The sequence below is a fragment of the Hippichthys cyanospilos genome, chromosome 1 (genome assembly GCF_059441005.1).
Source record: "Hippichthys cyanospilos isolate Australia breed blue-spotted pipefish chromosome 1, RoL_Hcya_1.0, whole genome shotgun sequence".
NCBI lineage: Eukaryota > Metazoa > Chordata > Actinopteri > Syngnathiformes > Syngnathidae > Hippichthys > Hippichthys cyanospilos.
Window position 1 is genome coordinate 13,382,407 of NC_142369.1, and position 17,639 is coordinate 13,400,045.

At 40.4% G+C, this 17,639-nt stretch overlaps 1 protein-coding gene across 1 annotated transcript; it reads left to right on the plus strand.

Annotated features, from left to right (window-relative positions):
- The first annotated feature begins 250 nt into the window (after positions 1-250).
- ppef2a (protein phosphatase with EF-hand domain 2a) lies at positions 251-16,994 on the plus strand. The gene is made up of 17 exons (XM_088430377.1): positions 251-520; positions 2,178-2,237; positions 2,843-2,970; positions 3,199-3,253; positions 3,328-3,503; positions 4,482-4,596; positions 4,670-4,716; positions 4,782-4,948; positions 5,031-5,067; positions 6,203-6,352; positions 6,419-6,754; positions 8,428-8,613; positions 8,795-8,937; positions 10,129-10,235; positions 11,420-11,586; positions 11,657-11,744; positions 14,303-16,994. Exons 2-17 carry the CDS (start codon positions 2,186-2,188, stop codon positions 14,554-14,556), a joined length of 2,208 nt encoding a protein of 735 aa, XP_088286503.1. The 5' UTR covers positions 251-520; positions 2,178-2,185; the 3' UTR covers positions 14,557-16,994.
- The last annotated feature ends 645 nt before the right edge of the window (positions 16,995-17,639 follow it).

The window sequence follows — 17,639 nt, forward strand, 5'->3', positions numbered from 1 at the left end:
TGAGGATTAAATCTAATCATTGCATTCATGCATCAATTCTTTCATCTGCTCAGTCTCAGCAAGCAACTTCTGGAAAAATTCTGACAACAAAAAGAAACACAAAAAAGATTGCTAGCTCCCCATTAGCATTAAATTTCTTTGCCCTACACATGCACACTTAATCTTGGACACAAAAAAATAAATGTATCAATGCTGACGTTGACCCGCTTCCTACCACCTGTGCTTCCATCCCGCAGTCTCGTGCAAGCGGCCTGTCTCGTCTCATTAAGCAATTAGCGACTTTAATCTACTTGTGCCACGGCCATGCTTCAAGGGACTAAAGAGCGAAGCAGCTTTGGGTCAGCGCAGAGTGTGCAGAGACAAGCAACACAACTGACGACTTCATTTGGATTTATGCTTTTCTCGCTGTTCCTCCAAAATGGCCACCGGCGGCCTCTTCGCCTGACTAGACGGGTGGAAGATGACGCACTACACATGTCCTTGATAAATGCACACCGGACGTGGTGACTGGATAGACCACGTGAGTTTTGAAATCTATCTATCTATCTATCTATCTATCTATCTATCTATCTATCTATCTATCTATCTATCTATCTATCTATCTATCTATCTATCTATCTATCTATCTATCTATCTATCTATCTATCTATCTATCTATCTATCTATCTATCTATCTATCTATCTATCCATCCATCCATCCATCCATCCATCCATCCATCCATCCATCCATCCATCCATCATTGCAACGACAGTGGGTAGAGGTGCAACTGTAACTATTCACAGATTTCAATTGAATATCTAGCACGGAGTCAGAAAGAAATCAAAACATTTACTTTTGTTTAGGAAAACAAATGACAAAGCTTTGCTTATTTTATTTTCTTACATGATATGGCTGAAACCAATGCGTGAATCAAAGTTCATTTATATATACGCTGTCAATTTGAAATAATGTCCTGTTTTGATTATAAGGACAGATATTAAAACATGTTTTGATCATATTCGTCTACGAATTGACAAAATCAACAGATTCATCCATTTCTAATAGAATTGCTCGTTGCAGTTTGATAGTGGTATGCGTCAGTGTTGCTCAGCTGCTATAGACAAATAAATGATCATTTTTTCAAACTTTTTTTGTATATTTTTGTATTTTTTAAAAGTGTGCAATTTTAATCTTTCTTTTTCCATAATCAAACATGTGTATTATTTATACAGTGGAAGATGAATCTGCAAGTGCGGAACCACGAATAGGCAACAGGTCGTTGTATAACTATGATTTTTTTTTTTTTTTTGAAATGTAACCCTTGCAAAAGTTTTTTCCATTTAAATACTTTGTAATACTTTGTAAAATCTTTTATTGATTGTTTATTTTTCTTCGGATTATCCATGTATGTCATAAGCGAAAGATAATAATTCATTCATTCATTTCTTTGACAAAGCGCCATTTCAAAATGGTTCTCTTGACATTTCATTGTCTCACTTTGTAGTTTTCAGTGATGGGATCCAACCCATTTGGTTTAAATTTCATTCCCCTTTTTAGACAAATATTCCGTGCCGCGCAACTGATTGGCAAGCTGACGAGCATTTAAGCCTTCGTAGAATCTGTGCCTAAAACGTTCCCTCTCCCGCTTGCACTGTTGGTGGCCTTCCATTCCGTTTAGGTTGGTGGCAGGCAGAGGTTAGAGGTCACCCAGCAGTTAAGGGGATTAATGTGAGCCGCCTCGCTGATGAAGTGGGCAAAACTAATTCAAAACAGGTCAATCATAGTACAGTGGCGCCTCGTTTTATGAGTGAGGAGCTTCTCGAGATATACGCTGATGCGTGGCTGTTTTTTTTTTTTTTTTCATTTTGAATTGTGAGCAAAAGAACCAAAATGTTTGTTCAAGTATGTAAAATTAAACAATATACAAACATGGCGTGCTTAAACAACCACATAACATTTACTAGTGAAAGTCTGCTAGCTTAATGCTAACACACAATGTAAAACACCATTGACAGGCTAATAAAACTGCAGTACCAAACTCACGGGATTTATAAAGACACAAAGGAAAGGAACACGTTGACATGGCCCACAGCAATGCTCACAGGCATATATTCTTTATCCTCTGTGAAAAACATTTAATATTACAACAGCTTCATTCAGATTTAATTTTTCTGATTATTTTGTATGGTCCTTGCAGGAACAGTCATGGGATGTGGCGTCACCAAGTCCAACCAGTTCCACAAGCATCCGGTAAAAGGTCAGTTTGTGATGTTGCACACATTTCATGCTCAAAAACAACAAGTGAAGCTTCAGTCAGCAATCCGTGACTTCTTTTTCTCTTTTCCCTTTTTGCTGTACTCTTTGCAGGCGTCACATGTAAGCTGCACCTCTTCTTTTGTTTCGTGATCAGATGATTTGAATTTATTGCAGTTATAGCATTGCATTAATGAATATTTTTCATAGTTTCTCTTGAGTCTCCTTTATTAAGAGAAAATCTGAACATCTGAAAAAAAGTCATCTTTCTACCAAATTAAGATGAATAAAAACCATTGTTAAATTGTATAAACTTATTTTCAAGTAATTAATTTCACATTTGTATCTATTATTTAATTAATCGCTTTGTTTGTTAAAATATTTAAAGGATTAACCATTTATTTAAGTACATAATAAGGTGAAAAGATAAATGATAACTGTGTTTAATATTTATAGTGGGTTCAAATTTTATATCCTGATTTTTTTTCTTTTTTCATGACTTTCTTCCAATTCCTTAGCTTCTTAAAATATTTGCTCACTTTCTTGGTTCAGGAGAAGTTAATGAAATAAATGGAAGCTTTTTCTTGATGTTGCGCTTTGGTTCTGCAGCGATACGGGCAGCCGTGCTGATCCAGCAGTGGTACCGTCAGTATGTAGCGCGCATGGAGATGAGAAGGAGGTACACCTGGCACATCTTCCAGTCCATCGAGTACTCGGGAGAGCAGGCTCAGATCAAGGTAAGAAGAATCGCTAGTTTCCCCAACCAACGTGAAATTGGCTGGACAACTCTATCGGTCAATCTGGCTAGAACTTTGACTCCCGCGGAGACATCTCTGTCGGTCCGCTCATGATAGACATGCCTACGAAATGTCATTCGGCCATGTGAAATGGACTGAACCTTTTTCAAAAATGATGACAAAACAATGCAGATAGGCCCTAGCTTCAAGTCACTTCTGTCTTGGCAGCTATACAACTTCCTGGGCTACCTCATGGACAACTTCACACCCTCAAGCAATGAACGTGAGCTTGACTCGCCACATTTTGTTCCTCGGTGTGGAGAACCCTCCGAAAAAGATGCTGGCGTGTCCTCGCAGGTAACCTGATCTCGCACATCTTCCGTGAGAACGAGGTGTGTCGTGACGCCGAGTGGGAGCGATACTTCTGCTACGAGAACATCGAGGTGCCCGAGATTTACTCGGGACCTCACCTGTGCTTCCCGCTGACCGTGGAGCAGGCCGTCTGCTTGGTGGAGGCCTTCAGAAACAAAAAGGTACTGTTGATTGCCTTTTAACTTGAAATCATTGTGTTGCGTCCAATGACATTGGGGCTAAAACAATTAATATAAATGTATTGTAAAAATGCCTATGCTTGATGATTGGCACTGGTAGCACAGTAAACCCCGGCAAGGAATTGACATCCCACAATAAAAAAATCATTTACACAAGATGATGTGACTATGTCACAAGATGAGAGCAAAGCGCTACTTTTCTCTAAAAGAAACTCCTCAATTCACTCCAACATAGTTCGTTTGTGGCATGTTGCTGCAAGACTACTTACTGTGTGTCCAAAAAATACACTTGAATTCACTTCAACATAGTTCTTTGGAACCAGGCTTGCCACGTGATGGTGGCAAAACACTACTTTTGTCTAAATGAAGTTCAATTCAACCGCTTCCCTTGGCACCAAGATCCCACAAGATGGCGGCAAAGCATAAGCTCTTACTTGAACATAGTTCCATTTCAACAAGATACCATGAGAGGGTGAAAAAACACCACTTTTGTCTAACTACAGCTCCTCAGTTTACGTAATCACAGTTCCAAGGCAGTAAGATGCCAGGAAAGCACTACTCTTGTCCAAACAAAGCTCCTCAATTCACTTTAACATAGTTCCTTGTCATCAAGATGCCTTGGCATGTTGATACAGCACTACTTTTGTCCAAACAAAGGTTCTTAAGTCTCTTTCACACAGTTCCTTGGCATCAAAAGGGCTCAACAAAAGCACTACTTTTATTTAAAAGGGTCCTTAAGTCACTCTGTCACAGTTCCTTGGCATAAAGAACCCAAACCCACCTTATGACACACATGTAAATGATATGTATACAAGAGAAAACAGAAGTACCTAGCGGTGTAGTTTTTGAAGCTATTTTAAAAACCCAAAACATCCTCGCAGGAGTTTGAATTTGAGACATTAGCCAACAGTAGTGGCCTCCTGCCTTCTCTGTCCGCTAATGGCACCTTTCGGCCAGCAGCAGCTACACTCGCGCTACGTCCTGCAGCTCCTCCTGGAGACATGGAAGCTTCTGCGCATGTTGCCCAACATCAGCCGAATCTCCACCTGCCACAGCAAAGAAATCACCATTTGCGGTGAGGCTCCTTTTGGCCATCCGGTCGCTGCCAGCATTGACGAGATGTATTTCACGTCTTCTCTTGCGGACAGGCGATTTGCACGGGCAGCTTGAAGACTTGCTGTTGATTTTTTACAAGGTAAACTCGTCAAATGACATGTCTGGTGTACTTCAAGGTTTTTATCTATCCTGGTTTTTGATCAGAACGGCACACCGTCCATGGAGAAGCCTTACGTATTCAACGGAGACTTTGTGGACCGAGGGAAGGACTCCATCGAGATCCTCCTCATCCTCTTTGCCTTCCTGCTAGTCTATCCCACCGAGGTGCACCTGAACCGAGGCAATCACGAGGACCACATCATCAACTTGAGGTAAGCCAGTGAGCTCCACCAAGGCCCTGTGAAAACTACAGGAAACCATTGACATTTTCTCTGGTTTGTGTGATTGTTGCAGGTATGGCTTCACCAAGGAAGTGCTGACCAAATACAAGGTAAGTTGCTCTTGAGCTGCCACTGTTACTCCTCCTCACGACTTAAGAGGATTAAAGGTCATCCGTTTGGATGAAAGCAGGGCATTTGAGTTGATGGTGAACTCTGACGACTCAGGTCAGACTCAAACTGGGTGTGTTTTTTTTCACAAATTGTCCGTATAAAGTTGTTTTTTTCTTTTTATTATTATAAAATGTGAACATGTGAAAACGTGCCCGTGCTTGGTCCTATATTGTTTATATCTTATGTTAATGACATATGCGGGTGCTGCTTTATGACCTGGAGTGACTTTCAGTTTACAGATGTGCATTTTCAAGCGTGAATAGCTTGAGTTTCTTCATCTGCTTGAGACCATATGATTTTGAAAGTGTTACCAAACTTTTGATTGGTACTGTATTTCAAAAGTGCACTCTGTCAAAAATGACAAGTTTTGACAGGCATTTTCATTTTGATGTCATCATTTCATGGCCAAAAACTGATGGAGTAGAAGAAATTGGATTTTATGTTTAAGGTCACGATGCATAAATCGTGTTTGCCTGGAAAGCCTTTCCTTATGTTGCTTATGTACTGCGTGTGTTTGTGGCCCAAATCGAAAATCATATGTATCCCTTCATGCTTTGTTTTGTATGTTTTGTACATGAAAATTTCTCTGTTGTAAACAAATTCTGAAAAACAAAGTATAATATACCAAGCAGATGTTTAAACTTCACAATAAATACACAGATAAGTTGCTTAAATATACAAGGACAACAACAACAAAAAATAGGATATTTTTCGAAATAATCGTCCGATTAATTGGATTTTTTTTCTCAAATATCAGAATGGGCCAGGTCTTATAAATCAGTGGTTCTCAACCTTTTTTAAGAGAATCTGCCTTTTTACAAAAATGAAATTGAATAGCCCACTGAACGTGAAACAACTGAACTTATATTTTCCTGAAAAAATGTATTAATTAATAATGATTTTAAAAGATTTTTGCATGTTTATTTGCTTGTTTCATGAAAAAGATCGAGTCCCCCCTGAAGTTCCTTCAAGTACACCCCAGGGTTTGAGAAGCACTGCTATAAATGACCGGCTGTCAAAAAGTAGAACTGAGAAGACAAAAAGCAGTGGAAATATGAGTTGATTTTTGTACAGATGCACGGCAAACGGATCCTAAAGCTGCTCCAGAAGATTTTCAGTTGGTTGCCGCTGGCCACGGTGATCGACCAAAAAGTTCTGGTCCTGCACGGCGGCATCTCGGACTGCACGGACCTCGGCACGCTGGCTAAAATCGACCGACACAACGTGAGTGGTCGATAGTTCTTCATTTTAAAAAACGCGCAAAGTTCTGAACTCCGCGTGTTCGTCCAGTACGTTTCCGCGCTTCGGCCGCCTAAGAAGAAGAAGCACCAGAGCTCCACGGGCACGTCCATCGACTCCGACATGGACGACGACTGGGCCAATCACAGACTGTTCCAACGACGAGCTTCCCTCACGTGCCCTAAACCCTTGGTCAGCCGCGAGGGCTTCCTCAACCGCTCGCTGCAGGACTTTTCCGACCGGATCAAGGTCAACGCGGAGGACGAAATGAAGCGGTGCCAGCAGAGAGCCGCCCTGGTCCGTTTGGGGAGCTTCGGCGTGGAAAAAGAAGTCCAGGCGTCCTTTGACTCGGTCGCGAGCGACAGCGCCAAGGAAGAGTGGAAGCAGGTGAGTTGGAAGCGAGTCTTTGAATTCACGTTTTGACGTGGATCCGCGCCAGAGTTTGTGTCTTGGTCATCACCGGGTTTCCCATCATCCGCAAGCTGTCACCGTGACGTCATTTGCTGAGAGGTCGTAACCCTTGCGCCTGCTGGACCCGTGCCTCGCTGGATTTAAGCGCCCTCGCCGTCAGTAATCAACGCTTGAGCGGCAGTTGCCTGCGCATTTTGCCTCTCAGATGAGCTAATCCACGCGTCATTAAGCCTGGCCGGGTCCAATCTGCTTTTCCAACTCTCCGTCATCACCTTAAGGAGCTGGGAAAGGGGGGGCGTCTCATCGGGTTCGCCTTTAGGCAGGCACGACCGAGCAGGCCCGTCACGCTGACAGTTAAGCCAGCGATACCGGGAGAGTTCCACTACATGTTTTTAGACTTTCTTCATTTGAATGCCTGACATGGGAACAATGTCTGCCTCTCAGTCAAAAAGGTTGTTGGTTCAACTACCCACTCTGGATTTCTCCTGGTTGAATCCCACATTCCAAAAAGCGCGTGTACGCTGAATTGCCCATATCTATTTTTAACTTTCCATCATTCTAACTACCTACAGTAGCTAACTTACAGTAGCTCGCTACCTAGCTAACAACTAGCTCAATGCTTCTCATCGAAATGTAATTGCAATAAAATAGGAATTTTCATCTTTTTTTTCAGGCGCTATATTGCTTTGTTAATGTTAAAAGTATACAGGTTTAGGTATACTAATACAATTTTTATAGATAATATTTGTATGTTTTCTAGGGGGGACTTGGAAAAACATAATTGAGAAGCACTGATCTAGCTACATAGCTCAACTGTTGTTCACCTTTTTATCAGACAGTGGCAAGACTTAAAAACTTTAAAATTCAAAAATAAAAACTTTAAAATCTTAAAAGTTTCTAACAGTTTATACCAGACATGTTTTGGCGTTATCTTACGCCTTCTTCAAAGTGTCACCATAGCTAGCCACCTAGCCCAGTAGGAATTCTAGTCTAACCTCAATCCTTACCACATATCGACTTTCCTATCTAATTGCAGACAGGCAGGCAACACCCTGAACTGGTTGCCAGCCAGTTAGAGGGCACACAGAGATGAACAAACATTCACGTACCCAATCACACAATTCAGTGTGTCCAATAGACCGTGCATATTTTTTCGAGTGCGGGAGGAACACACGCGGGCTCGGGGAGAACATGCAAACTCCACACAGGAAGGCCCGAGCAAGGGAGATTTGAACTCGGGTCCCTGAACTGTGTTATTGTTATGTTATTAAAGGAAAATATAGCGAAATAACCTAAAACTGAAACTGAAAAAATATTTTCAGTCACACGTGTTACGGCGGGAGGAGAAAGGACCCAAGAGCACGCACAACTGGTAAGGGCAAAGGCAGAGCGTTTATTAAACAGTAGGTGCAGGTGGTCGTGGGAGCCGACGAGAGCCATGTGACTGAAAATATTTTTTCAATTTCACTTTTAGGTTATTTCGCTATATTTTCCTTTAATAACATAGGTTGGTACCGTAGGTAGCAGCTAGCTACAGTAGCTTGCTTGGATGTTAGCGAGCTATCATTTATCTAACACTTATTATGATCAGGGCTTGAATTAAGTCGACTTTCCAGCAAAACCTTTGCTGCGTTTTGCCTTTTTTCCAGATTCTGGATCTTCTGTGGAGTGACCCAATGTCGCAGGAGGGATGCATCCCCAATGAATTGAGAGGCGGCGGGTGCTACTGGGGCCCCGACGTCACCGAGGACTTTCTGAGCAGGCACAACTTGCAGCTCATCGTACGTTCGCATGAGTGCAAGCAGGACGGTTATGAATTCTGCCACAACCGGAAGGTAACTGAACGCTGACTCGGTCTTGATCAGAAGCACTGACCAAAATTGACAACCGAGTACCATAGAAATGTTGATCATAAGATGTAAAACGCAATCAAATAAGTCCCCATTGCTAGCATGACCTCAGGGCCAGAATAGAGAAAAAAAAAAAAGTGAAAATCTTCTGCCCTTTGACCCCAAGGTCCTGACACTCTTCTCAGCCTCCAACTACTACGACGTTGGGAGCAACCGAGGGGCCTACGTGAAGCTGGGACCCGACCTTGTGCCTTATGTGGTTCAGTACCAGGCCAGCAGCATGACCAGAGAACTCACTGCCCGACAAAGGTACCAGGTCTTAATTCTAATGGAAATGACATATCACTACCATGTGGACCACTAGATGCCAAGGGTACTCAAATGTTTTTATTTTCAAGAAAAAAACGGTGGTGTCATGATAACAAGTTTATATTTATGAGAGAAAAACAATGACCAAGAATACAATTTTAATTTTTCGAGACGGTAAAGTCATTCTCTTTACAAGGTGCAAGATGCTTTGTCAGGATAAAAAGTTACAGTCCAAAGATAAAGTCGGACTTTTCAAAAAAAAAAGTAACATTTTTCCATCAACAAAAGCGACTTTTGGTAAGAATTTGTTAATAAACACACATACATTCTAAGATTATATTTTTAAAGAAAGAAATTGTAATGTTTGACATTTAAGTAAAATAATCACAATTTGAACAAGATCAAAGCCATGTAAAAATATACATCTTTCAACAATGAATGTGTTTTAACCAGGTTGTCGCTATGTATTAAGTAGAATAGATTTCTTATTACCACCTTGCAAAATCAAGGGGAGCTTTGGTCCTGCGCAGGTGTATAACTCAAGTAGCCAATGTATGAAAACAACATTAGAGAGGCCAAAAGCTGAAATCCTACGGGAATCTTGTATTATCAAAATAAGTTTAATAAAAGATGATAGTGTCTTTTAATTAGGAAAAAATGTTGAATGTTCTGCCAAAGTTGCATTTTTAAATAAACCTTACCTGTCAAAACCTTGGAATCACTTTCTCGCAGTATGTTTTCTCATCTTTTAAAATGTTCTCTAAATGTAGATTAATACCTTACGTTTCGGGACTATAAACCGCTACTTATTTTTTTACGCTTTGAATCCTGCTGTTTCTCATCCAGTGCGCCGTATCTGCAGTTTACTAAACTATCCACCAGGGGGGAACCTCCACCAGGTTTGTGAAAGCAGCCATCAAGAAAACAAACTGAATAGCAGCTGTGATTCCTGGGGTCACAAAATATTTGCAGTCATTGGACAAAAGTGTGAATCGTGAATGGATGCATGATGTTGCCGAAGACATAGACAAGATGAGAATAAAAAGAAATTATTTTTCCAAATTTAATTCCAATTTCATGATATTAAAGTCAGAAAGTCATATTTAAGTGACTGTAAATTGAGTCCATAAAGATGGCGCCTTTTGAAAATCATGCTTTTGACCTGAGTCTTATTTGCCTTGCTGTGTGCAGCGTAGGACAGACGGAGCGCTCGGCCCTCAAAGTCCTTCGGGAGCAGCTATTTTCCCACAAGTCGGACCTCATTTGTGCCTTCAAAAGTTTCGACTGTGACAACACAGGTGTGTCTCAGCAAACGGCCTCCACACAGGGTCAGGTCTTTATCTCTCGGGTGTGGTCGTCTTTACAGCCCGCATGTTGCCTCAGCTCCAACAATTCCAGAATCGGAGGACATTTGGGCTTCAAACTTCTAAAAGTCAACCTTTACTTTTCTGATATTCTGATACATATTTCTCAATAATAGTTGCAAATCTGCGCTAATGTTAGTTTCTCTCCGGAATAGAAAAAAAAATGTTTAGCTAGCTGTTACTGCTGACCAAGAGGACAAACTTACTGATGTAAATAAAGAATATTTTTTAATCTGTTTGAATGCATAATAGGGTTGCATGAGGTCCAGTGGCAAGTTCAAGTAAGACTAACTATTTTATTTAAAAAAAAAAACAAAAAAACAACAACTGAATAAATAGAAGAGGACATTTCTTTGCTCTAGCCATACTTCTGGTAAATCAGGTCCAACCTATACTTACTTCTTCTTCTAACATGGTAAAAAGGTTATGTTAACAGGGTTGTGGCATTTTGTAGGACACGCGCTTCATGAATAAAAATTATTACTGTATTTGAAATGTTATGTTTATTCAATGAAATGTTCCCTCAGTTGCAAGAGACATTAATGAAACAAATGTTACCCTCCAAAAAATGCATTGAAATTCCATTTGATTTGTTTCATTTGAGATTCAATTCGGCCAATACTGGGCGTGGGACAAGAGAGAAACGTCATTTCAGCGGGGGCTCCAGAGTTATTTAGTATTTACAATTTTCAAGCATTCCTTTTTCTTTGTTTTTTTGTTTTTTGCTTTGGTCTCCGGACAAGTACAGTTTTATTATTTTGCAAGTAAATTCTTTTAAATTTGACTGGTAGGATTTAAAATGTCCTCCAATTCTGGAATGACGCACTTGTGTTTTTGCACCTCATTGAGGTCACCCCAAAGAAAAATCTCTTTATACACCCCATCTTGGGATCCTGAATCACAAACCATCATCAAGCAAGATGAGGGCATCAATCCAAAAACACATTGTGGGAAATATTTAGACATTTGGCAGAAATCTAGGAGGCCATTTTTAGTTGAGTTGGGCAACATTGGGCCTCATTCACGAATACGTTTGTAAAAATGTTCTTACTGTGAGTTATGTAGCAAGAAGGGAGGGTGGGCGCATTGGTTGATTGAGAGCGCGCGCCTTTTGCCAGGTATGGTGTCAGTGACGGACTGGGCGACGGCGGTGGAAAGCGTGATGCGTCTGGGCGTCCCCTGGCGGATGCTGCGTTCTCAGCTGGTCAGCAGCAAAAGAAGCGACGGCCTCATCGACTACCAGCAGTGGTTCAACGAGCTCGCCATCAAAGGGGCAGATGTTGACGTAAGCGCCCTAATGCTACTCGCTATGCTACGCTCGGTTGCCGTCACAATGCCGCGTCTTCTCCATGTAGCATATTGACCAGAGTCTGCTGGAGACCTTGTACCGCCATCGCTCCACCGTGGAGACCATCTTCCGGATCGTTGACACGGATAACTCAGGTAAAATAACGCGCCAACTCCCCACTCGACAACTGCGTTCATTTAGCTGGCCTTGACCTCAATTATTCCCATTTTACAGATTCAATTATATTTATTGATTCTCCCATTGGGAATGAATGGGGAATCCTCCCATTGAAAATGAATTGTGAAATATTAAAGGATGAAAAATATGGATTTATGGGAAAATATTGGAATGTATGAATTACTGGAATGATCCCTAAGGTGAGATGAACGAGCTAAATAGTGAAAATATGAAATGTGAAGGCTGTAAATATGACATGTAAAATCACCCAATGTTTAGTACTGTAAATGGGATTTTTGCCTTGGAAAACAGGGAATTGTGGAAAATCTGTAAATATTTGAAACGCTAAAAATAGAGTGATTGAATTTAGGACAGTTATTGAAGTTAGGACAGTTATAAGATGAGAATGAACGAACGTTTGATTCTTTAAATAAACTTACTTTTTCATATTACTTTTCAAATATCAAATGTATCATTTATGTGATTATTTATATGAACTTTTTTTCTGTTTATTTATTTATTTTTATTTGACTGGATTTTTGTATTTTACGGGCAAACATATGGTGACATCATCATGTGTGTATCACGTGATTTGCCGTGCACTCAGATGTGTGTTGTGCTAATCCGCTAGTGACGTCCTTTGGAATCCTCCCGATTAAATCGGCAGATTAACCCACTGATCTACTGCTCTTCAATTCCTCCAAGCAGACACATTTTTTTTTCTTCCTGCCAGAAACATCAGATTGAATGTATTTACTTGAAAAAAAAAAGATAATTTGGTCCCCAAAGTAACTGAAACATTTTAGTTCCAGGATATTTGTAGTTTGTGGAACTACAGGAGGGGAGAAAGTACAGTTGGATTGAATCAGAGTGCTAGGTCAATTCGTTGGAAAAATAGATACAGTAGGTGAGTTGATAGTTTGAAATGTGGGTTGTCCTGAATGTAGGAAGAAAAGTAGGTAGATGTTGAGTGGCAAAGTCGGTTGACGGGAAGGTAGGTGGTCAGGTAGGTAGTATGTTCTTTTAATTGCTAGATTAATAGGTATGTTGGTAGGGTGGGTTGCTAGAACAATCCGAGGTAGGTAGATAGCTTGGTAGGGCGGTAGTACTTTCAATGGTTATATTAGTTAGGTACAGTAGGTAAATAGTAATATAGTGGATAAATAGGTAAGTAGACAGGCTGGCAGCTAGGTAGATTGGTAGGTCAGTCGGTGGGTAGGAAAGAAGGAAGGAAGGAAGGAAGGATGATAGAAATGTTGCCCAGTTGGTAGGTTGTTTAGTAAGGTACTGTAGGTAGGTAGGTAGGTTTGTAGGTAGGTAGGTAGGTATGTAGGTTGGTAGGTGAGACAATCCATACGTTGCCCAATTGGTAGGTTGTTAAATAAGGCATTGTATAGGTTTGTAGGTTGGTATGTGGATAGAACAATCCATAGAATATCCAGTTGTAGATTGTTAAGTAAGTGGGTAGGTAGGAAGGTTGTTAGGTAAGTTACTCTAGGTAGGTTGGTAGATGTGTAGGACAATCCATAGATTGTCCAGTTGATAGATTGTTAAGTAAGGTACTATAGGTAGGTAGGTAGGTTGTTAAGTTAGGTACTCCAGGTAGGCTGGTAAGTTGGTAGATGTGTAGCACAATCCATAGGTTGTCTAGTTGGTAGTTTGTTAAGTAAGTTACTAATTAGGTTGGTAGGAAGGTGGGTAGGTAAGGAGATAAGTATGTAGGTAGAAAGGTGGGGAGGTAGATAGATAGGTAGGTAGGTAGGTAGGTTGGTAGGTCGGTAGATGTGTAGGACAATCCATAGGTTGTCCAGTTGGTAGGTTGTTAAGTAAATCACTGTAGGTATGTAGGTAGGTTGTTAAGTAAGGTACTCTAGGTAGGTTGGTAAGCTGGTAGATGTGTAGGACAATCTATAGTCCTGTTGGTAGGTTGTTAAGTAAGTTACTGTTGGTTGGTAGGTAGGTAGGTAGGTAGGTGGTAGGTACCTAGGAAGGGCAATCCAACGCTTGCCCAGTTGGTAGGTTGTTAGGTAAGGCACTCTAGGTAGGTTGGTAGATTAGTAGGTGAGTAGGACAAGTCATAGATCGTCCAGTTGGTTAAGTATGTGGTTAAGGTAGTGCAGGTAGGTAGGCAGGTTATTAAATGGCTAAGTAAGTAGGTAGATAGTAAGTTTGTTTGCTAGCTTGGTGAGTAGGTACCCATAGAAATAAAGAGAGAAGGAAAGCAGATAGACTGGTTGGCAGTTGGGTGAGGGTGCTGCAAGCTAGGTGGTGTAAGTTGGTAGTTGGCTCACCGAAATAGTTGAGTTGGTAGAAAGGTAGCTGGATCGGTAGCCAGGTTGCTAGAAAGGAAGGTAGTTTGGGGTGGGGGTTAACCAGTGTGTACATATAGTAAATAGCTTGATGGAAAAGTAGCTAAAGTAAATGAGTATGTATGTAGCTGCAGACTGATGGGTGGGTAGTTGGACACCACTCACGTGGACATATTTGCACATTTTGGACTACATGAAAAAAAGCATGGCTTTTTTCTCCCCTCCAGGCTTCATCTCGCCGTCGGACTTTCGTCAGACGTGGAAGCTGCTGAGCGCATACCTGAAGATGGAGATCACGGAAGAGGCCATCTCGGAGCTGACGGTGGCCATCGACAGCAACCGCGACGGCGCCATCGACATCGACGAGTTCATGGAAGCCTTCCGCCTCACCGACAAGAAGAGTCGGCTGGAGAGAGGACGCAGCATGTTCATGGCCACCGCGCCCGACCTCGCCGCACTTGACCAAGACGAACACATATGAACGCCGCTCGCGAAATCACCTCAATCGTGATCTTGGAAGACGAGCAAACATCATTTTTTTCTATTTGTATCTCAATTTCTTAGGCCATAATAATTTGTAAACAACTTGTAGCAAGCGAATCATGAACAAACAGTTATTATTTATGATACTGTAACTTTCCCCTAATTTGTATTCTATTAAACACATGTTGTGATGTTTTCTATAGGACAGCACCTCCAAAAAAATCCTAGTGTAGCTTTGCAGAGAATGCCACCATCATCCATCAATGATCTTGACCGCTTCTGCTTACGAGCGCGCGCGTGCTTGTTGGCTATTCCTGTTGTCTTGGTGTAATACTAGGGAAACACCCTGAAATTTTTGCTAGCCAATCGCTGGGCACACATAAATAAACAACCTTTCCACTTCCAAAACTTCCAAACGCACCTAAAGGAAATGTGGAATAGCCATTATACCAACGATGTATGATTTCAAGAATGTGGGACAAAATAGAATGCCCGGAGAAAAATCACGTGGGCATGGGGAGAACATGCAAACGTCACACAGAAACGGTGGGGATTGAATCGAACCGGCAACATCTGAGCTTTAAGTTTGTTGTGCTAACCAGTCTTACATCATGCTGCCACAAACAGAGAGGAATATACGGTATGGTTTTTATTTTGAATGCATTTTTTAAACATCATATTTTGCTTGATTAACACAAAGAATTTTTTTCTGAGAATGCAATTTTCACTTTGTGCTTAGGTGCGATCAGGTGCATGAATGGTTGTTGGTCTCTGTGGGTCCTGCAATTGGCTGGCAACCGGTTGAGGGTGTCCCTCGCCTACTGCCCCAAGTCAGCTGGGATAGGCACCAGCAAGCCCGCAACCCGCGTTAAGATAAGCGGCTCTTGAAAATGGATGGATTTATATTTATTACGATCTAGTTTTTAAATGAATTGTACTAAATTATAATTTTCATAAGTATATGATTTTATTTAACCATTTAAAATCTTTAGACATTTGTTGATATAAGTCAATGTTCAGAATTAGAAATTAAATGGATTTTTTCTTTTTTTTTTACAACAATGTTTTTAAGAGTGAAAAGCAGTGGGATTTTTTTTTATTTTTTTTTAGTGAAGGCTTGAGATGCTGCCCATAAAAACACTTCAAAACTATATAAATATTCCGTTCAGCATTTGTAAATGTATCTATTTTGGGGTTTTATTTGTGCAACCTGTTCTTTTGTATGTCTGAGTGACATCTGCCATTGAACCTGTGACCTGTGAATATTTGTTAAACTACAAAGAAATGCACACACAATTTTCACTTTACTCATCTTCTTAAGCGAGTCACACTTTTTGTAATATTTCTCCACTTATTGTCGAGTTACATGAGATGTAACTTGAGCTGTCTGGATCAGATGGAGTTTGTGACGCCATCGCTCCTTTTGTCTTTCATTCTGTACTGTGTGAGGGCCGAAAAGTGTTCAAGCATGCACACGTTGTAAATATGTTCTCATTGGAAAAAAAAAGTTTCAACCAAAAAGACATGCCACTGTTATTATTGATGTGTACAAAAGTATGCAGACGGTGCCTTAGTTAGACTATTTAAACATAATGCATGCGTGTCGTGGTTTTCATTTGGAGTCCGGAGTGAGAATTTGCATGTGCCAAAGCATTTCGTCCTCGACCACAAATGGGAACTCAAATCATATTTGCATAGTGTGTGCTTACAGACATAATACTGTAGCGTGTGTATATGACAAAAGCTGATGTTGTTGAGCGTTTTGTACAAGATTGTAGGTTGCATGAATAGTGGAAAAGGTTTTGAAATGATTGTAAATGAGCTCTTTTTTTTTTGTGTGTGTGTGTGTCCCACAAAAGCCAGCCATTTGTACTGGGGTGTGTAGACTTTTTATAGCCACCGTTTAACAGTAGGCTGAGCTGGTGTGTTTTTTCGAGTTAAACGGCATATTTATGCTCAAAGCAGCTGTAAAATGATTTTCAAAAACACATATGTGTCATTCTAATTCTAATAAACTCTTATGATTTGTTGGTTAATTACAAAACATAAAAAATATATAGTGAAATATTTGGATGAACTTAATATTTTAGTCAATTTTTAAACATGCAGTAGATTTAAAGTCATCAAATACAATTAATTCATAAAAATAACTAAACTTTAAAACAAAATGAATTGAAGGCATTCAATTCAATAGCATTCTAAGTTAAGATAAAGGTTTCAAATTATGGGTCCCTCGTCTCTAATCAGGGTTTGAAATAATAGAGGCTTTTATGAATGATTTCAAACACAGTTAGGGTTTCAGAGTAGGGTTAGGGGTTTAAAGTAGTTTCACAGCATGGTAACAATTTCAGGGTTCAAAATAAATATTTGGTGGCTACTTTGTGGATGATGTATACAAACTGAGGGATTAAAGTACAGTAATTTAAGGAGAGTTGATTAATGCTGTCTTGTCATTTTGTGCGCTTTGTCCTCCGCCGACTACACCATGACCCAGTTAGCGACACTTACACTACACACACGTTGCACATTTGTTTGCATTGATGTAAGTGTGCTGAGTGAAAGGTTAAGAGTCTAGCCGCTCACAATTGCATCACAGGCTGCTCTTCAAAGCCCAGTTTGTCAGTCATTTCTCTTTTCTGGACTAAGCATTTAAAATAATAAAAAAGAACTAAAAAAACGGAATTAACTCGCATTACATTAAAAAAGAACTTTTTTGAATATGTTGTTCAACTTCATAGTTGTGGGGTGCTTCTGTACATTTTGTATATGGTAGTTGAGCATGGCACTTTTTAAAGGCGAACTACTTACGGTAGCTTAATCTGAGGAACAACACTTGCTCGCGTGCCAAAAGAAGATGATAAGTCAGCAAAAAAAAAGAAAAAAGACAACACAAAAACCAGAGGCTGAAGAAAAAAAAAAAAGGCCTGTGAGTCATGGGTGACGCTGGTTAAGAATGTGCTGGCCTGTTTTGGGAAAAAAAAAAAGGGCACGTATGTTAAGGCGTTTTAAAGAAAAGGCAAACCTTACAGTGTCTTTTTTAAATATTCATAGGCAGTAGGGTGTTTACTCTAAACAATAATT